The 20,663-nt window shown below is 46.4% G+C and overlaps 1 protein-coding gene across 8 annotated transcripts in view; it reads right to left on the bottom strand.

Annotated features, from left to right (window-relative positions):
- The window catches only part of CNTROB (centrobin, centriole duplication and spindle assembly protein), a 145,288-nt gene that overhangs the window by 14,845 nt on the left and 109,780 nt on the right, over nucleotides 1–20,663 (bottom strand). For 4 of the 8 annotated variants that reach the window (XM_069218628.1, XM_069218626.1, XM_069218629.1 and 1 more), the window contains exons 15-16: nucleotides 9,426–9,518; nucleotides 1,239–1,426 (exon numbers count right to left, since the gene is read on the bottom strand). In XM_069218628.1, coding sequence (XP_069074729.1) covers nucleotides 1,239–1,426; nucleotides 9,426–9,518 — 281 coding nt within the window. Of the gene's footprint in view, nucleotides 1–1,238; nucleotides 1,427–6,750; nucleotides 7,124–9,425; nucleotides 9,519–20,663 lie in introns of those variants that run through there. The other 4 variants (XM_069218632.1, XM_069218633.1, XM_069218627.1 and 1 more) reach the window with 2 other exon arrangements.

A 20,663-nucleotide genomic window follows, 5' to 3' on the forward strand; every position in this document is an offset into this window, starting at 1 on the left:
CAGCAGAGGATGCATTTTTCCACAGTTTATTAACCAAGAACATGTACTTTACAAGCGGTGAAATCATGGTGACTGCATTTCAAAATCAATTAAAAAAATAACCCACAAAAATGACAAAAGCTTGCAGGAGTTAACATGATCAGTTTTACCAAAAAGCTGTAATTATCTTTCATTTGACAATGTTCTTATTTGAGAAACTTGTGTCATGCCTGTTGGTGCAGGCCCTTCCACATTGGTGGCAAGGAGAGTGACCAGGACAAAATGTTGACGGTAACCACTTCTAACAGTGAAAAACAGGACGACGCAATGTTCAGGGACCCGCAACTCTGGACAGCATCAAAAATGACCCTAGCACAAACTGACAAAGCTGTGACTTCAAGAGCAAATTCTGCCTCACCTCTTGAATGTACAGAGCAGCTATCACTATGTAAGCCTACAATGCCTTTTTACCCATTTCTTTCATAAAAAAAGAAACCGAGTATTTAGCGTCTTCTGCCTGAAGCCTAACAATTGTGGAATTGTATTAGTTTCTTTTAAAAGGACATAAATCAAGGAAATATGGCTTTAGAAAGGTATATGTAAACAAACAGTAATTTCTACGGTTAATAATTCTGCATACAGCTTGCCCCTAGGATCCCAGAAAAATTAAGACTATTCAGTGATCATAAATATGGGTGAAAATCCAAGAGATGTATATAATACACTCATAACTACAGTTCAGTCATTACACACGTGATATTCAAGATTCATCAAATGGGCAATTGCTAAGCTAGCATCATCAATAGGGTGTCAACCTCTTCAGAGTGAAGGGTGTAGACATTTGTTACACGAGGTAGCATTACAAAAATAGAAATAAGAGGAAAAATAAAACAAAAATCAACTGCCATGCGTTTCTAGTGGGACCAATAATGTGCTGGCTCTGAAAAGAAGCTTTTCAGTGTATTGGGTGCCTGCAACAACCAGATTCGTTATGGGGTTGTGACTAGTGGCTTTCGGTGTGTCATTATAGTGACAAAGCCTGGCTCTTTAATAAAAGGCTACTTTCAACACAAGGGATTGCTCTGTTGTGTCTTAACACTAAACCCCACTCCAGCATGAATGGTATTGAAAAACGCTTAAGGGTAACTGTGAAATCATCCAGCCATTAGCTAACATATAGCATCGGCCACAATTGCCTTTGCTGTGAACAGAGTTTGAACTTGAATAGCGCGATCAGCGAGATCTGGGTCAGTACATACCAGACGGATGTAGTGCTGCATTTTATGCCTCTCTGTGTTTTCAGGTGGTAAAGAGGTTCTCTCAGAGCCTTGCAGAGTGGTATTCTGAAAAGAAACCCCTTCACTGTGAGTGGCCTCTGTTAAAATCATGTTGTCTGTATCGTCAGTGAGAGGATGCTCTGCGAGGTCATCGTGGGTATGCCCCAGGGCTGCAATGAAAAAATATAAAGCAAAATCCAGGTTTTGAAAGGAAAAAACAAACAAAAAAAACTTTATCAAGAACAATACAAAGCAGGCCGACTTTCAGAAACCCACAGCCATGAGGCTGACCACCACTATTGGACCATCTTTGACAAACCATTCAAGTTTTATCTACATCTTTAATTTTTGATCCTCGTTCACCATGGTGACGGCAGACTGGTGAACAGACCAAACTTCAAGTAGGGCTCAAGGACATCGCAAGCTTACATAGTTCTACTTTTACTCTCTAGACTGCTCCAAGGTATAATCTCTTCACCATTCATACAGGACTGTTATCTGAACCCCTTTCAGAGGATCAAGGGGCACGCAGGAGCTATGGGCCGCAACTGTGAGGGTTGAGGCTTTTCACTCCTGATATCCTGGAGTCTGAGTTTATTATGGGTCCTGAGCAACAGAATCCATAATCCTTTCAGCACTTGACTTTCAGTAGAAACATGGTTCACGGAGTCCAAGGCTTCTTGGGCGTGGAGGGGGTAGATGCAGCAGTGGGGGGGTGAACACAAGCTCAGTATTCAAAATACATTCAATAGCAGCAATAAAGGATTGTCCAGTCAAATACTTGCTTTTATGAACAAGCATCGGCCAAGCCAATAGGTTTCACCTATGTAAATTCTGTTGACTTTGGCAGTTTTTTTTTTTTTTTTTAACGTATTGTAGAGCAGTTGAGCTGTCGTGCAATAGAACAAAGTTTTTTTTTTTTAAATGCGCCATGATGCAGACAATAGGCAAAACCTATTGCCAATGCTTATTTAAACTTTTTTTTTTTTATACTTCAGGTCGCAAATTACTGCTGGCCCTCCACAAAATTAGTCTAACACACTTAAAGTATTAAAGAATTGTCTGATCTCATTTTTGATTGGTCACTAAAAAGTATTTGCCTTTTCTTTGCAACACCCCCTCCTGTAAGATAATGCCCTCTATCAGTGAGCTAAGCTCCCGAACAACAAAAAGCACTGAGGGGGAGGATTTTTTATTATTTTTTATTGTACACTGGGATCAAAAGATAATCCCATTATTATTTTTTTTTAACTACGCAAAGTCTGGGCCTGCCAACTCACAGAGAAGAACTGCCTCTTCCCTCGGCGAGTTAAGCACACGCTGCTGACAAGTGGCGGCAAATGCAGGTCACAAGTGCGAAACCAGCAGGGCCAGCTTGACCGTTCATCCTTACAGTGTTTGAGTACTACATTCGTCAATGGCACGCGTTTTTATGTAAAGCTCTTCGAAGCAGAAAATAAAATTCAAAAGCACTATATACAAACGGTCTTGTTTTTATCATATTGAGTGATTGGGATGCACAAGACCGGTTCTTTAGCACAAACTATCTGCTGGGCACTCGCACAGCGGCTTCCTGTCAGCAACTCCTTAAAGTCATGTCTGACATCACTCCTCCCTTACAAGCGTTGTGTGAAGAGGGTCCGCACCTCACCTAGAGTCTCACTGACAGCAGGTGCCAGTTATATCTGTTAGTGGGGGATCCAGGGAGTAGCATATTCTCCCATCCAAGGCTTTGGTATGTCCTAGAAGTAAGATGCCCGAGAGACATGCTAGGGAGTATTTTTAGTTACGTCACTTGAAGTGTTGAACAACATCTCACTGGTAAGCCTACAATACCTTCTGGGTAAGTAAAAAGGACGGGAGAAGGAAGAGAGGGTTCGGAAACAGGAGACAGGAAAGAGAATCGAAAACTTGACAGAGAAAGGAAGAAAGCTGACAAATAGGAAAGAGGTAAAACAGCACACAAGGGAGACCGAGGAAGGCAGGCTGAGGACATTGCAGACACACCCGGCCGGCGAAGAAAGTGAAAAAAAGAAGTACCTCAGAAGCACGCAGCCAGTGGAAGGACACTGGCTGCCAACCTCTGATCGTCAACTGGAAGCAGTACTTCGTCCAAGTGCCAGAGAACTGCTGAAGCCTGAAGGACAAGAAGGGAAGTATAACCGCATGACATCAGGATTCCTGATGACCAATGAGAAGCATGGAGAGCGACTGGAGAAGCCAGACAATGGTAAGCAATGGGAAAGTTGTGCGGCAGGGTGTAAGCCTTTGTGCAGGATGTAAGCTTCAGATTTTATTTTTCCCCACATACAAAAGATTTCGCCACAGCAAAAGTGAAACCTAAAAAGAAGTATTGATATACGAACACAAAGTAAAGCACTGTGTACACAAAATGCTCAGCTTCCCCGGAGGACGAGGCTCTAGTGTTCAATGAGCAGGTCCCAGAGTCCTACTTACCTCTCACTAATGAGTGGTCATTCCCTATTCACTACAGGCGCCATTCAGGCAAAGCCCACTAGTAGTCAGAGTCCGAATCTTCCCAAAGTCAAGTGTTCCAGAACCTGAAGCGCTATGCCCTGCAATCAGCCTTACCCGCTCCTGCAGGGGTTGCGATCCTAGAGTACCTAGCAGCATTTGACACTCCAATGTAGCCGAGGGCTGCAGTGGCTGCTGAAGGCGAGTAGCACTTGCAGCTCTGCAAAGGCAGTGACTGGATATCCACTGCACTCCCTCCAGGAAGACAGTAGAGTCTTCTGATCCTTCTCACAGGAGGGGGTAAACTATTGCTAGGGTTCCGATCCTGATCTCTTGACGATGGGTGAATCAGGCAACATCCCTGGTTCAAGGAGGCACCCTCTGGTATATGGGGCCACTGACCTTACTCCTCACACGGACAATGGCCCGAATGGCACAGCAGCAATTTACTTTTAACAGAGAACCCTCAGGAATACCGGGTCATTGACTCCACTCTGCACATGGGATACAGCCCATTCAACACAGCACTAATGTTCACGCCGGCCCAGCTCCAGCATATGGGGTCACCGACTGGAATCTGCACACAGGCCACAGCCCGATTGGTGCAGTAGGCATCTCCTCTCACCTCTATGGGAACCCACTTGCCAGGATTCCTCACTGGTTCTCACTCAGTCCAAATAACACCCTGGGTGATATCCCAGGGTGCAGCAGGGAGACTGGCAGACTTTAGAGCCCAGTCCTGGTCACAGAGAGAGGTTTTGCAGGGCTTCCCCTACTTGCACAGTTCAACTGGCCCGAGACACTCTGATTTGCTTATCAGCCCCATCTCCTTCCTAAGATGTGTCTAGGCACCTTTCGGTTACCTCTCCCCCCCCAAAAAAATCAAAGAGCACTCTTTAAAGTGTACTTAAGAGTCAAGATCTCCTTCCTCTACAATGTGGTTCACCCAGTTCATACGAATGCAGCAATCCACAAATCTGTCTGGGGGGATTCCTCTAGCTCCTACAGTCAGCCTTTGGTCTCCCAAAATGGAAATCTATCTTCAATGTGCTGTATCATTAACAGGTGCACGGACACACACACACACAACCACATGCGTGCTGCACATCGCTACATACTAACCTTATGTAGGCCAAGGATAAGTTGAGCACACAGTAGCAGAACTTTACATGAGGGCCTGTAGGCCTCACTCGAATAACATAAGTAAAAAAAGAAGAAAAAAAAAGCCTGCACACTTCTGCTGATCACTACACAATATTCTACCACCATTGTACTCAAGCTGCTTAGCTCCAGGCAAAGGAAGTAGCCTTTCACCACTGGCAGGGTAGCGCTTTGGTTGCCCCTCCAGGTCCAACAAGGCCAACAAAAATCAGCACCATAATGCAGGGATGCAGACCTCATTGCAGGTGAGGCATTCAGGGCAGGGGTGCACGTCTGTCAAAATGACAGGACTTCTGCAGTTCCAACAGCTGTGTAGCCAAGCCTGCAGAAGAATTAGTTTAGGAGTGCTGCAGCACAGTTTGGCTGTTTCCATCGATAAACATTAGGGAGGGTTACTTTTCCTAAGTATATTCACATCAGCCATGCTCGTACATACAACTTAAAAAGACTTCCAGTATTCAGCACAGCTCAGCGTCTATGTATCCAGTTTATCCCTGCAGGTGTGATTTCCACTAAACTTTGTATGGGTTCTTCTTTCAGGTGCTTGGTTTCCTCAAGTCACGTATCACTTCCTTCAAGTGTTTTATCCCCTTTATAACCATTCCACCAAGTTTTTGCTAAACAGCTCTGTAAGAACTCTTTTGCTACCTCTCATCTGACTTTCTTACAAACCCCGCCATTCCCCAGCAGGTCCCCTACAAAAACACAATCTGACCACTTCGGATATTTCCAAGCGTACCTGTACTTAGATAATTTCTCTTCATTTTACTACGCAAACTGGTACGAACTATAACTGCTAAACTTCTATGTTTTTGTACGAGTAAATGCAGAACCTAACTATAACGTCCCTGTAACCTTTGTTTTTTTCAGTGAATTTACCTTACACTGTGCACGGCCTTCCGGTGCACAGTAGGGTTTGCCCGCAAGTGTGGGTCTGTGAGTGGGTGCATGAGGGTCTGAGTGGGTGCGTGAATGTCCGAGTGGGTCTATGTGTGGGAGAAATTGATTGAAAGAAATAAAGGGAGAGTTTTTGGGCTTTGATGTCTGATATACTTAGAAAGAGATGCGTACAGTTTAAAATAAATGTATTTTTAATTTTTTTAAATATAATAATATGATATATATATATATATATAAAAGCTTCACACTGAGCTATGGCTTTTCTTTTTTGGGCTATCTGGGACTGTGAGGGAGCCTTGGAAAGCAGCTTGCTGAAGCATTTAATCTCTGTTCCCTGCATGCGTGTCAGGAACAGAGATGAAAACTCCTCTGTTTGACAACAGGACATGTTTGACAGGGTGATCCCTGAGGCTCGGGGGCAGGCCCCCTGCATATCTGACAAAAGTAATAAGGGGAGGTGGTGGTCCTCGGGCCTGTGAGAGGGAGGGGCTAGGAGGGCCCTCGCTAACACAAAAATATCAATGAACCCAGGACCTGGTCCACATGGGGACCTATCAAAAAACAAGGGTGGGAGGGAGTTTTTTTTTATTTTTATTTGTTGCCGTTAATTTGCAGCAAAAAAAAAAAAAAGAATTTCTAAAAAAAAAAAAATGCTTTTTTGCTCTGGCGGGGACCCCTCCTACCCCAACAACAGAGCTAAGGGGCCAGGGTTCTCTATCCTGGCCCCTTTTCTTTTTTTTTTTTATTTACTTTTTTCTCGGTACTCTGCTGAAGCAGAGTCCCAAAATGGCTGCCAACACTTCCTGGTCTGAAGTGTTGGCAGCCAATCAAAGATCTGCATTTCCCTGCTAGAGCTCTTTTTTTTTGTGCAAATAGTCACGAAGGATCCGCGTCCTAACATATACATTTATTTTCTCTTTAATATCTCCAAAACTACTGCATGATTTTACACCAAGTAAGCGTGATCTGTGTACTGACAGCGAGTTGTCTGCCAAATTTGGTATAATACTGTCCACTGTTTCAGCCTGTAGTCGATGTGTAACATGCTATTTATTACCATTGCTGAGTGTGGGGAGTAGCCTCAACTCCCTCAAGACAAGATTTTGAATGGGTCACTGGATGCCTCTTTCCTTCCTCAATGGCAATTAATACCATGTTACACTCTACACACTGGCATATATAATGTACATCATGGCATTTGTATGTGTGATTAACTAAAGGTATTTGAACAAAACCATGATGCAAAGATTGGTATGCGCAGTAAGTTAAAAACACTTTCACGAGGCCCCAGGAAAGTTGTTTACCTGTGCCCAGTAATTGTAACATCCAAGCTACAAAGCAAAAAGAAAAAGTTACTGACCTACAACTACATTTTCTCAGCATTGGTATTTGTCACAGATTCACAAGCATAAATTATTCCCCGACAATAAATCAAGTATGCAAATCTATTAACGATCCAGTGCAACTGAGTTTTTCTTAAGTACGTTTTGCTATACTGTAGTAATAAACTGGTGAATGACACTTGTTATTTGGCTACATTTACTTTGACTGGCACAGCAAAAAATACACAAATATGCCATGCATATGTTAATATGAACAAGTGTGTTAATAAACAGATTCATATATTTATTCCTGCAGTGCAAATGTGATTACCACAGTAGAGCTTGAGAAAAAAAATTGTTGGCTCAGATTGTATTCCAGAAACAATTTACAGTGGTAAATAGATGAAGCCACCTTCACACGGCTAGTTGTTGTGTTTTTATCTCACTGTATGGATTGAAACCCTTGTATTAAAAAAAGACTGAACCGTGCAATAGTTGTCAGGCCTGTGTGAATTCTGGAGCTTTGGGTATGAAGGAATGCGCGAGACAGGCTTCCTTTACAAAATCAGTGACATTGATGATAACCAGCAGAAGGTTGGATTACTCCTTACTTTTTGAGAGAACATAGTGTTGAACTATATGGGTCTGAAATATCTTCTATAAAGCCAGTGGTCAACACGGGGGGTGTACCAAATGTGCAGTCACTCAAACCGTGTTATCAGTGGATATGGTGAAAGAAATTGGCTACTTTTACAGGCGTTGCTCCACAATACCTTCAACCAGAGGCAAATCTGTGCAGAACCATAGAAACAGGCTGCTAACCAGATTTTGAACGTTCATGGGAAGAGCTGTAAAATGTGCATTTATTTGCAGCCGGAATTGAGCCAAAGCATATACAGATGCCTGAGTTCATGAAACTGATGGTGCATTGCACTTGCCAGGACAGTTAACAGTCCAGTTTGACTCATAATATGGTCATATCCATTTGAAAGAAAAGGCTAGTCACGTATGCTATTTGATCTACATCATGTGAATACTCAGAGTGGTAACCTCTGTCTGGAATATCTTCATTGGAGTCAGAAGAATTTCAAGTGGTTAAAAATATAAGAAAGAATCCATGATGATGATGAACCTGCAGAAACTGAAGAGACAACTTGCGGTTGATGCCTTCATTTCAAAGATATGAAGCTTGTGTTATAAACTAATCACAGCAGTACCAAATTTTCAGGATTAGGTCCCGGTACCATTAATGTGACGTTTTCAACAGAACAACTTTTAAATCCAGCTTGTCCATCTTTGAAAATACCACCTACGTTCTAAGTGGAAAACAGACTGGAAATCCGCCTGCATGATCACCTACCCACATAAGCCCCTTAGGAATAGTATCCATCTTGCCTTTGCAGACTCTTGGGTCTCTAAGGATGAAGTATTGTGCTCCAACCTTGAAAACAAGGAAGATGTATTTAGATCATTACATCCCTGTGTGGACGAGGCCCTAATGTGGCAATCCAAACATATCTGTTCAGGCCATGTGTACATATAAGGTGATTTATCTCCTACCTCAAAGTCATTATGGACTGTCCAGTCCAGGGCTTTCAAATGCATTAAGTGGGTTTTAATTGTATTTTGTTTTCACTGAACTAATTAGTCTAACACCAGAAAATAATCATTTGTAGGTGAAACGTTCAGAGATGAAGAGCTTGTCCATAAGTGATGTCGACACCGCATTTACGTGCATGAAGTCAAAGAGGCTACAGGTTTTTGACGGCTTGCAGATATTCTGGAATGTTTTAAACCAATTGAGGTGCAGAAAATTCTTGTGGAGGATGAGAAGGAAATTTGAACAACGAGAAGCATATTGGTCAACTGAATGCTGGTTGAGAACGAAAACTACCATTCCGAGCAGGCCTTTCAATCCGATGGACAGCAGTGCCAAAGACCTTGAAGAACAAATCTTAAACTGTTGGGGGCATGAAGTGTCAGGGATATCAAAAGCATGGGCAATGCGTTTGAGACAAGCAATGACTTCAGTTGTGGAGCACAATATAATATAAATGACAAATTAAGAAACTAAGCATCACTCATATGAACTGACATCTCCCACCAATCACTGAACAATTGTAGGGTAAACAGTAAGGCCTTCAAACCTTGAAAAAAAGTTATTCTTACCGGCCTCCTGGAAAGCTAGAATTTTTTCAATCAGACAAAAAAGATGGACTAGATCCTGCCGGACAGTGGCTTACTTCACTGAACAGGAGTGTGTGTTTTTTGGGAAAGGACAGGGTAAGGGATAAATCACCAACGCTGATACCTTCTTTTAACTGTCTAATGAAGCCCAGAGAGTAGGGCACACGATCTGCCCACTCCAGCGGCAGGTCTGGTCTGCTGCTATACAGATGGCGCGCTGTGGGGAGAGAGAGAGAGAGACATCAAGCAGCCGTTTGCTTAATGAGCATCTTTAGGCCATCACAGAGTGCCAGAAGAGCAGTGTAGCTCCCTGCTGGCCAAGCTCAAATACACTCAGTACAAAGCATTTGCCAAGCATGCAGGCTAAACCTTCCAATCCCTATTTTAAAAGAATAGGGAAACTGCTTTACAGATCTGGAACATTAGCTCGGATCTTGGATCACTTAACTAAAATAGTTATTCAAGCTGGTGGCTTTACAGTTTGTTCTTTACGGTTTTTGGCTAAGTCGCTCCAGACTCAATCATTTTCTCAAAAGGGAAATTTATTTCTAGAAAGATGTGCTTTCCAACTTCAAGTACTGTTTCAGAAGTCTCCAAGTGCAAATATGGGCACAGTGTACGAGGTACATATTCCTATGAATGTACACCAAAACATCATAGGCTGCCATATCCACAAGGTAGCAGAGGTGGCAGTGAGCCGACAGACCCACACATCATGCACAGAAATTGGAACAATCAAATACATTGTATTGCACATTTGACAGCAGTGTGTCATGGAAATGGCTGAAGGAGGCATTGTGGCACTCTACCAGAGCGAGCCTTCGCCTGTTTCAAATAGTCATGTTGAAATGCCTCAACATTTCAATCCACGGAGAGAAACATTTTGAAATTGTGCCTAGGTCCCACACCAACCAACCTTTACCAACTGATCTCACGTTTCAGGTGCAGCCCACTCCTCTTTATTTATAGACCAAAAAAAGCTATTAGAGTATCAATACCATACAGATTTCTTCACTGGTAGTCAGTCAAATGAGAAATGCACAAACCAACTGCATTTCACGGTTAATCTATTAAGTTACTGAATCTTTTGCTGTCTTGGTGCTGTGAGGTTAAATCTCCATTCCAGCAAACTCTGAAGGCAAATAATGATTTTAGTTAAAAAAAAAATATATATATTATTTTTGTGAAGTTAGGCTTGTGAGAACAAGATGGCCGAAATTCATATTTTACGTCTGACACGTTTAGCATATAAAATCAACAGGTTCAGAATTTGGCATGCTTGTTCAACAGGGCCTTCAACGTTGTGCTTCCCCGGCACACAACTGTGGATGGTGTCAAAATGAAAAGCAGTCTTCACACAGCGGCTAGTAGACTAAGTGAGCATTGCGTGTTAATCTACAGGAGAATATTTCACAGGACGAGGTGCCCCACCCACCGCAAAGGGGTCCGCTCCCAAACCGAAGTAGCTTTTCAGCATCAAGCATGATTTAGCCCAAGCCAACATTAAATGACTAAACAAACAATATCCTCTCGAGTCAAATATGTATAATCCTTCGCCATTCTCTGCCTTTTTGATTGTGTACAATTTTATTTTTTCTTTGGTAAATTTAATGGTATGGATTGTCAACAAATTGCTTGCTTTGGCATTTTGTGTGTTCTATTACAAATGGCAGAATTACCAAAGCATTAAGACATGGAAAGAACAACCGAATCTGAAATGGCGCAGATTCCTTCTTTGTAGAAAAGCTCTTGTGAGTTGCTTGTTCTTTGGCACTCCTGGCACGAGAGATGGGCAAGACAGAACATGTGTGAAGAGCGCAGCCAGGGGAACAACGTGGCTCTAAGAGCCAAACCAAGAGCCAAGTAGGGCAAAAATTGTCAAGCTGTGTCATTCTGGGGTTTGCGTGTGGGAATGGATCTTCCAGGACTGCACTGGGGTAATCTGAAGCAGACTGACCCACGCTGAATATGGAAATGCTGGTGAATGGAGCAACAAGTCGCTACGGACCGACAGGCTGGTATGAAAGGCAGGTATGACTGGGGCAGTCTCCCCACTCCGACATGGCTTTTCTCACATCTCATTTTTTTAAATGGAGGGAGGGCGAAAGGCGAGGAGAGGGGGAGAGAGAGACCTATTTCCACCTGGCACAGCCTCTTGCAATTCCATGGATAATGAAGACTGCTGCACAATGATTACACACATAGGGATCTTTGAACAAGATCCACTTTCTTCAGTTTCCACTAATAAACCCATAGGCGCCAGGGCTGGGCCTCACCCATAATGAGTAAGTGCCGCGGTTTGGGGTAGGACCTTTCACATGTCCTGAAAAAGTGCACGAGGCTCTTGCATTGCCAGAAGTCCGATTTATTTTGAGGTGAGGTGTGAGCCGTACACCCGGCTGCCATTCAAAGCCATTTCTCATACATATAACTTCCGAGATCTACAACATTACAGTTAGAGCATGGATGAAAACAAATCTTACAATTCACCGAGCAAATTTGTTCCACGTTTTAAAATGCAATTTTAATTCCTTCATAAGACCATCCCCTAAATATGTAGAAAATATGCAGGAGATTCATTTACATTGCTAAAAGGACTTCTCACATATACATTGGGCTAACAGAATATTTTTTTCCATTGTTAAAACAAGCAGGCGGGCCTCTTCGGGGCACCAATAAAAGGAACATATCATAGGCTGTAGACCTCTGCATGTTGTTCACATATACAAATATGCACTGTATATCGTAAAGTTTGATGCAAATATAACATATTGCTAAGATTTTAACTCGCCTATTCGTGCGAAAGAGGGCGCGAAACGGTTGTGTCGGCCTTCTTTTGATGAAGTGACATGGATGAACAAAACCTAGACAACTATTTATATTTGAACTAGTTCCTTACTCTCGGGGGTTCAAAAGAGAGGTAGGTGGGGTAGCACTGGTTTATAGGTGCCACAAAACAAATCAATAAATTGTTCTCTTATTGTTCTCGATTTAGGGTGAATTATTTCATGGACCATAAGGCTTGTATGTAAGGGCCACCACCCCACATCCAGATTATCCACGAAACTGATCAAATGCCGTGCGCCCCGCGAATATTTCGGTAATGTGACCCTGTGCATCGATCATGGGGGCTGAGGATCCCGGTGTCGATGGGAAGGCGCACCCCCACAGAATGGAAGTCCGGGGGCTGCGCAAGGCCCAGGGCGGGCCCGACAGCAGATGGTGAAAGGTCAGGCCCAGACTTAGCGCGGCGGACACAAATAGAAGCGGACAGGCCTCATCCGCGGCCTCGGGTTCAGCGCCAGGTCTTCATTAGCTGTCCCCCTCGGTAATCCGCCCTCGCCGGGGGAGGGCTGCGCCACGGCGGGCCGGCGCTAATTGAGCGCGGCCCTCCCCGGGGCGCGGGAGGCGAGGAGCTGCGCCCCGGTGCTGCGCCCCGGTGCCTTCAAATGCCAGCGTGAATGTCACCGCACCCCGCGGCTTCTGCTAATGAGGGGCGGGTGTGGAAAAAGGGTGTAAGTAAGATGGTCGGAGCAGAAGCGGCACAATGGTGGAGGAGAGGAAGGGGCGATGAGATGGGAACAGGAGGTGTCGACCAACAGTATACAGGCACTAGTCTGAAGACTCGGGCGAGAATAGGAGGGAAGCAAGAGAAACGCAGGAGGGTAGTCGAAAAACAAATGGAACAAGGAAGTGAGAGAACATAAGGGATACCGGGAAAAGGTACAGAAACATTTACATCAGGGGAGAGAGAGACCGTTCGAGGGTCGCGGGAGGAGAGAAAATACTCCTTTCCACCGTGCATGTTCCTCCAGGTTACACATTGTCAAATACGCTCAGGGGACAATCACTGGTCCAGTGCAAATTGCGCTGAACTTTGATTGTCATACTCGGCGCACACGCCCATTGCACCAAAGTTTACATTTATTGAGCAAACCGCACTGCCCTTGCAGGCCTAAACCTAACAGCCAATGCGCTGACTTGTGCTTCGAAAGACAGACTGGCAGCTAAGGTGCGAACACGCATGGCCTGAATTATCACTGGCCACCAGTGATCTAATTGAAAAAAAAAAAACAAAAAACAAATGCCCTTGGAACTGAGAAACTGGGGACCAAGGAGGGGAGCACCCGCAGCTACCTTTCAGCACCAAGGTTAGCCAAGCACACCTCTGCACCAGAGAACCCCCAAGCTAGGTGGAGTTGTTGTGCCTGATGACTCCTGGTCCAGGGGTCCACACAAGTTTAACTCCCAGTGAGCTCCTACGAACTTGAGGTGCAAGTGACAGAGTATCAAAAGTACACTTTCAGCACCTGCAGCTCTCATGTTCAGCACCATGGTCAGCCAGGACACCTCTGCACCCGGGCCCCACCAGTTAGGTAAAATTGGTCTGATGGTCGAAGCTTGGTCCTGGGACCCACACAGCATTAGCTACTAGTGGGTTCCTCTGAACTCAACCCACAAGTTACTGAGTGTCACCACTGATTTTTCCCATTGACTGCAATAGTAAAGTTTGACAGCTTGTGAAGAACAAGTTACTTACCTTCGGTAACGAGGTATCTGGTAGAGACTATCTAGCTGCAGATTCCTTACCTTCGAATTCCCTAGCGTCAGCTTCGAATCCGGAGTTTTTTTTCTGATCAGTACCCTGCGCATGTGCCATCGTCCGGATCCGTGTGCGACCAGCTCTGCGTGCGTCGTCAGCATCGTTTGAGCCGTCTATGACATCAAGGCTGTCTATATAGACGTCTCGGCGCGCATAAGTCAGTTCTTTTCCACAACTTCCCACGCCAGAAGCGCAGTCATGGAAGAACCAACAATAATGGATTTTACCTCTGACCGTTTGAAGTAAAACATACATATTATATATATATATATATATATATATATATATATATAGATAGATAGATATATGTATCAATATATAAAAACATACATATACACACACACACACACACACATATAGAGGCTTGGGTGGGTGTAAGGAATCTGCAGCTAGATAGAGTCTCTACCAGATACCTCATTACCGAAGGTAAGTAACTTGTTCATCTGATAGAGACTTCTAGCTGCAGCTTCCTTACCTTAGAAAAGATACACAAACTATAAGCCCTGGTGGTGGGTCTGAAGGAGATTTTTACACTAGGAAGTCTTGCAAAACAGACCGGGCAAAATGCCCCTCTCTTCTTACCTGGCTATCCAGGCAGTAGTGTCTTGCAAACGTGTGCAAAGAAGCCCACGTTGCAGCCCGACAGATATCCACCGCCACGTGCTAACGCAATGGTATCGGCTTTCCCCCAGTAGAATGAGCTCTCAAGCCCTCCGGAGGCTGCTTCTTTGCCAAAGCGTAGCAGATCTTTATACAGAGAACGACCCAGCGCGAAATGGATCATTTCTGCACCACCCGACCCTTCTTTGCACCAACGTCCACCTGGAACTCTCTAGTGCGGTCAAGGTAGAACGATAACACTCTTTTTGGGTCCAGCCGATGGAGACGCTCCTCTTCCTTAGAGGGATGCAGTAGTGCAAAGAAGGTGGGCAGAGTGATATTTTGACCCAGATGGAAAGGGGTCACCACCATGGGGAGGAAAGAGGCACGAGTTCTTAACACTACCTCGTCAGGATATATCATGAGATAAGGTGGCTTTGAAGATAAAGCCTGCAGCTCACTCACTCTCCTGGCAGATGTAATTGCCACCAAAAAGGCTGTTTTAATAGTGAGCAGCCGGAGAGGACAGTTATGCATGGGCTCGAAGGGAGCACACATAAGGAAGGTAAGAACCAAATTAAGATCCCACTGGGGCATAACTAAAGGCACAGGCGGGAACAGATGCACAAGCCCTTTCAAAAACCTCTGTACTATAGGTGATTTAAACAGAGATGGTTGATCGGGCAACTGAAGAAAAGCCGATAAGGCTGCAAGATAGCCCTTGAGAGTCCCCAAGGAGAAACCCTGCTGGGCAAGAGACAATATAAACAAAAAGGATGTTAAAGATAGAGGGGCAATAGACCTCTCTGTACAATATGAAACAAAGCGTTTCCAACGGCAGGCATAGATCGACTTAGTAGAGGGACATCTGGCTGCCAGAATGACATCACAGACCTCGGGAGGGAGGTCATAAAGCATCAACTGTCGCCGCTCAATCTCCACGCATGAAGGCGCAGAGTTGACAGGTTCAGGTGGAGAACCTTCCACTGCTGCTGCGACAGAAGATCCACCCGAAGAGGCAACCTGATTGGAGGACCGATGCTCATTTGAGAAGGATACCAAACTCTCTGTGCCCAATCCAGAGCCAATAGGATTACATGGGCCCGGTCATTCTTGATTTTCTTGAGAACTCTGGGCAGAAGTGGTATAGGCAGAAAGGCGTACAGGAGGCCTGAACTCCACTCGCGATGAAGAGCGTCACCTAGCGACAGCCCCCTTAGAAACTCCAACGCGCAAAACTGCTGACATTGCACATTCTCTACGGAGGCAAAAAGATCTAAACAAGGCTCTCCCCACTGCTGAAAGAGTCCTTGCGCCACCTCCGGATGGCGACACCATTCGTGATCCTCTAAGCATTTTCGTCTGCCATGGCGTTCAGAGAACCTGCCAGGTGTTGAACCACCAGGGTCATGCCCTGCTGTTCCAGTCATGTCCAGAGACGTAAAGCCTCTTGACAAATGGTCCACGAACCCACACCGCCCTGCTTGTTGCAGTACCACATTGCAGTAGTTTTGTCCGTGAACACCTGCATTACCTTCCCTTTCACAACAGGAAGAAATGCCTTTAATGCTAGCCGGATCGCCCGAAGCTCCAGCAAGTTGATGTGGAGCCCGGATTCCGCCAGAGACCAGTGACCTCTGATCTCCACCTCCCCCAGATGGCCGCACCATCCCAGAAGTGACGCATCTGTCACTACCGTTAGATCTGGTTGGGGAAGGGAGAGGAGTCTGCCTTTGACCCAATTGCAGTTCACTAACCACCACTGCAGATCTTTTGGAGTCCCCTCCAAGATCTGAACCACGTCAGTAAGATTTCCCTGATGCTGTGCCCATTGGAACTTCAGGTCCCACTGCAGAGCCCTCATGCGCCATCTTGCATGCTTGACCAACAGGATGCAGGAAGCCATGAGTCCCAGCAGCCTCAGAGTCTGTCACACCGAGATCCAGGATAGAGGCCGAACCATCGGAATCATAACCTGAATATCCTGGACCCGCTGTTCGGGAGGATAAGCCTGATACTGCACTGTGTCCAGAACGAATCCGATGAAAGTGAGCTTCTGAGAGAGAGTCAGGTGTGACTTCGGCACATTTATAGTGAACCCCAGCGAATGCAGGAGGTCTGCCGTCTGGAGGTGGGCGACGAGAGCCTGGGGCGTAGAAGCCTTCAACAGCCAATCATCCAGGTAGGGGAAGACTGAAATGCCTGACCTGCGCAGATGAGCTGTCACCACCGCCATCACCTTTGTGAACACCCGAAGGGCATTGGTGAGACCAAAAGGAAGCACGGTAAACTGAAAGTGCTCGTGGCCCACCTTGAACTGCAGGTAACCCCTGTGGGCTGGCAGGATAGGAATATGGAAATACGCATCCTGCAGATCCAACGCTACCATCCAGTCTCCTTGGTCTAGGGCAGACAAAACCTGAGCAAGAGTGAGCATCTTCAATTTCTCCTTTTTGAGGAAGAGACTGATGTCCCTTAAATCCAAGATAGGGCAAAGGCCTTTGTTCTTTTTGGGAATCAGAAAGTAGCGGTGTAGGAAGATGGCTTTGTATGTACTATTTCAAAGTAAGAAATAGCATGCACAGAGTCAAAGGGTTCCCCTTAGAGGTAAGATAGTGGCAAAAAGAAATAATTCTAATGCTCTATTTTGTGGTAGTGTGGTCAAGCAGTAGGCTTATCAGAGGGTAGTGTTAAGCATTTGTTGTACACACAGGCAATAAATGAGGAACACACACAGACAATTCCAGGCCAATAGGTTTTTATATAGAAAAATCTCTTTATTTTAAGAACAGGTTCAAGATTTACAAACAATACTCTAAATGAAAGGTATTTCACTCAGGTATCTTAGGAACTTTGAATCATCACAATAGCATGTACAGTTTTGGCAAAAATGGCAATAAGCTATTTTAAAATTGGACAGTGCAAAATTCAACAGTTGGGGAGGTAAGTATTGGTTAGTTTTGCAGGTAAGTAAAGCACTTACAGGGTGCAAAGTAGCCCACCGTTGGGGGTTCAGGGCAACCCCAAAGTTACCACACCAGCAGCTCAGGGCCGGTCAGGTGCAGAGGTCAAAGTGGTGCCCAAAATGCATAGGCTTCAATGGAGAAGGGGTGCCCTACCTGGGCAAGGGAGAGGGCCACCTGGGGGATGCTTCTGCACTGGAGGTCGGATCCTTCAGGTCCTGGGGGCTGCGGGTGCAGTGTCTTTACCAGGCATCTGGTTCTTGGAAGCAGGCAGCCGCGGTCAGGGGGAGCCTCTGGATTACCTCTGCAGGCGTCGCTGTGGGGGCTCAGGGGGGGGGTCAACTGACTACTCACGGGCTCGCAGTCGCCGGGGAGTCCTCCCTGTAGTGTTGTTTCTCCGCAGGTCGAGCCGGGGGCGTTGGGTGCAGAGTGGAAAGTCTCACGCTTCCGGCGGGAAACGTGGAGTCCTTTTAAAGTTGTTTCTTTGTTGCAAGTTGTAGTTTCTTTGGAACAGGGCCGCTGTCCTCAGGAATTCTTGGTCCTTTTAGATGCAGGGTAGTCCTGTAAGGCTTCAGAGGTCGCTGGACCCTGGGGAAAGCGTCGCTGTTGCAGTTTTTCTTGAAGTGGGGAGACAGGCCAGTAGGGCTGGGGCCAAAGCAGTTGGTTTCTCTGTCTTCTCTGCAGGGCTTCATGTCAGCAGTCCTTCGTCTTCAGGTTGCAGGAATCTGTTTCCTAGGTTCTGGGGGCCCCTAAATACTCAATTTAGGGGGGTGTTTAGGTCGGTGGGTTAGTAGCCAATGGCTAGTAGCCCTGAGGGTGGCTACACCCTCTTTGTGCCTCCTTCCTGAGGGGAGGGGGTACATCCCTAATCCTATTTGGGGAATCCTCCATCTGCAAGATGGAGGATTTCTAAAAGTTAGAGTCACCTCAGCTCAGGACACCTTAGGGGTTGTCCTGACTGGCCAGTGACTCCTTGTTTTTCGTATTATCTCCTCCGGCCTTGAAGCCAAAAGTGGGGCTGTGGCCGGAGGGGGTGGGCATCTCCACTAGCTGGAATGCCCTGTGGTGCTGTAACAAAGGGGGTGAGACTTAGAGGCTCACCGCCAGGTGTTACAGCTCCTGCAGGGGGAGGTGAGAAGCACCTTCACCCAGTACAGGCTTTGTTACTAGCCACGGAGTGACAAAGGCACTCTCCCCAAGTGGCCAGCAACATGTCTGGTGTGTGGCAGGTTGGCAAAACTAGTCAGCCCACACTGGGGGTCGGGTATGTTTTCAGGGGGCATCTCTAAGATGCCCTCTGGGGTGTATTTCACAATAAAATGTACACTGGCATCAGTGCGCATTTATTGTGCTGAGAAGTTGGAGTTCGTGTATAACAGACTCCCAGACCATGTACTCTTATGGCTACCCTGCACTTACAATGTCTAAGGTTTTGCTTAGACACTGTAGGGGCATAGAGCTCATGCACCTATGCCCTCACTTATGGTATAGTGCACCCTGCCTTAGGGCTGTAAGGCCTGCTAGAGGGGTGACTTATCTATGCCAGGGGCAGTGTGAGGTTGGCATGGCACCCGAGGGGAGTGCCATGTCGATTTAGACATTTTCTCCCCACCAGCACACACAAGCTGGCAAGCAGTGTGTCTGTGCTGAGTGAGGGGTCCCCAGGGGGCCATAAGAGATGCTGCAGCCCTTAAAGACCTTCCCTGGCATCAGGGCCCTTGGTACCAGGGGTACCAGTTACAAGGGACTTACCTGGATGCCAGGGTGTGCCAATTGTGGAGACAAAGGTACAGTTTTAGGGAGAGAACACTGGTGCTGGGGCCTGGTTAGCAGGCCACAGCACACTTTCAAATCATAACTTAGCATCAGCAAAGGCAAAAAGTCAGGGGGTAACCATGCCAAGGAGGCATTTCCTTACAAGCGGGAATAACAACCACAGCCTACTTCAGATATCGGGACTCTTTCTATGGCTCCCTTGACCAAGAGAGCCGTAACTTCCCGCCGGAGCAAAGCCAGATGGTCCTCCATCAGCCATTCCGTTGTCTGAGGGATAGAAGGAGGGAAAGACTGGAAGAGAAGGGAGTAGACCTTCCGTATGATCTGCAGGACCCACTTGTCCGTGGTGATGGAAAGCCAGTGAGGGAGATGCAAACAAATCCTCCCTCCAACTGGACGGATGTGATCCCGCAGAACCATACTAGGAGGGCTTGGGCGCAGTGGAGGGGGGCTGTGTGGCGGCCGACCTCTGGCCAGACCCTCTGGGTCTGATGGTACCATGACCTCTTCCAGGATGCTGTGAAGCCTCAGGACGGTGGCTAAACTGTGGCTGGCGTGGTACCACGCCCCTTCCGAAGCCTCGAAAGAGGCAAATGACAGACTGCTGTCATGCTGGCACTGAAAGGCCCAAGGATCTGGCCGTGGCTCGAGAATCCTTGAACCTCTCAAGCGCGGAATCTGCCTTTTCGCCAAAAAGGCAAGAGGCATCAAAGGGCATGTCCATCAAGTTGGACTGGACATCCCCTGAGAAACCAGTAGAACGTAGCCCGGCGTGGCGACACAGGGCCACTGACGATTAAATCTCTCTGCCCAGCGAGTCGGTCGTGTCCAAACCACACAGGATCGTAAACTTGGCTGCATCTCTCCTATCCTTGACAGCCTGGGTGAGTGTCTCGTACCCCCTCCGGGACCTGGGGCAGCACCTGTGCCACCGCATCCCATAAAGTATGGGAATAACGGCCCAATAGGCAAGAGGTGTTTACGGACCTCGATGCCAGGCTGGTGGAAGAAAACATCTTCTTCCGAAGCTGATCCAGCCTCTTGGATTCCCTATCCGGGGGAGCGGAAGGGAAGGCACCACGGCAAGTAATGCTTGGACAACCAAGCTCTCAGGAGTGGGGTGTGGTGTCTGGAAACTAGGGTTGCTCAGAGCGGGCCTATGGCAGCAGCCGACCGTTCTATTCACACGAGCCCCTGTGCTGGGTTTGGACCACGTATCCAGAATGACTTCTGTAAGAGCCTCATTGAAGGGCAACATCGGCTCTGATGTTGTCACCCCCGGCTGAAGCACTTCTGTCAGGATATTCGTCCTGACTGGCACTGTAGGCAAATTTAGGTCCAAGACCTCAGCTGCCCTATGCACCACCATAGCGCAAGAAGCACCCTCCTCCGTAGCCACATTAGGAGGAGAGAGCATACC

Source organism: Pleurodeles waltl, chromosome 12 (assembly GCF_031143425.1).
Source record: "Pleurodeles waltl isolate 20211129_DDA chromosome 12, aPleWal1.hap1.20221129, whole genome shotgun sequence".
Lineage (NCBI taxonomy): Eukaryota > Metazoa > Chordata > Amphibia > Caudata > Salamandridae > Pleurodeles > Pleurodeles waltl.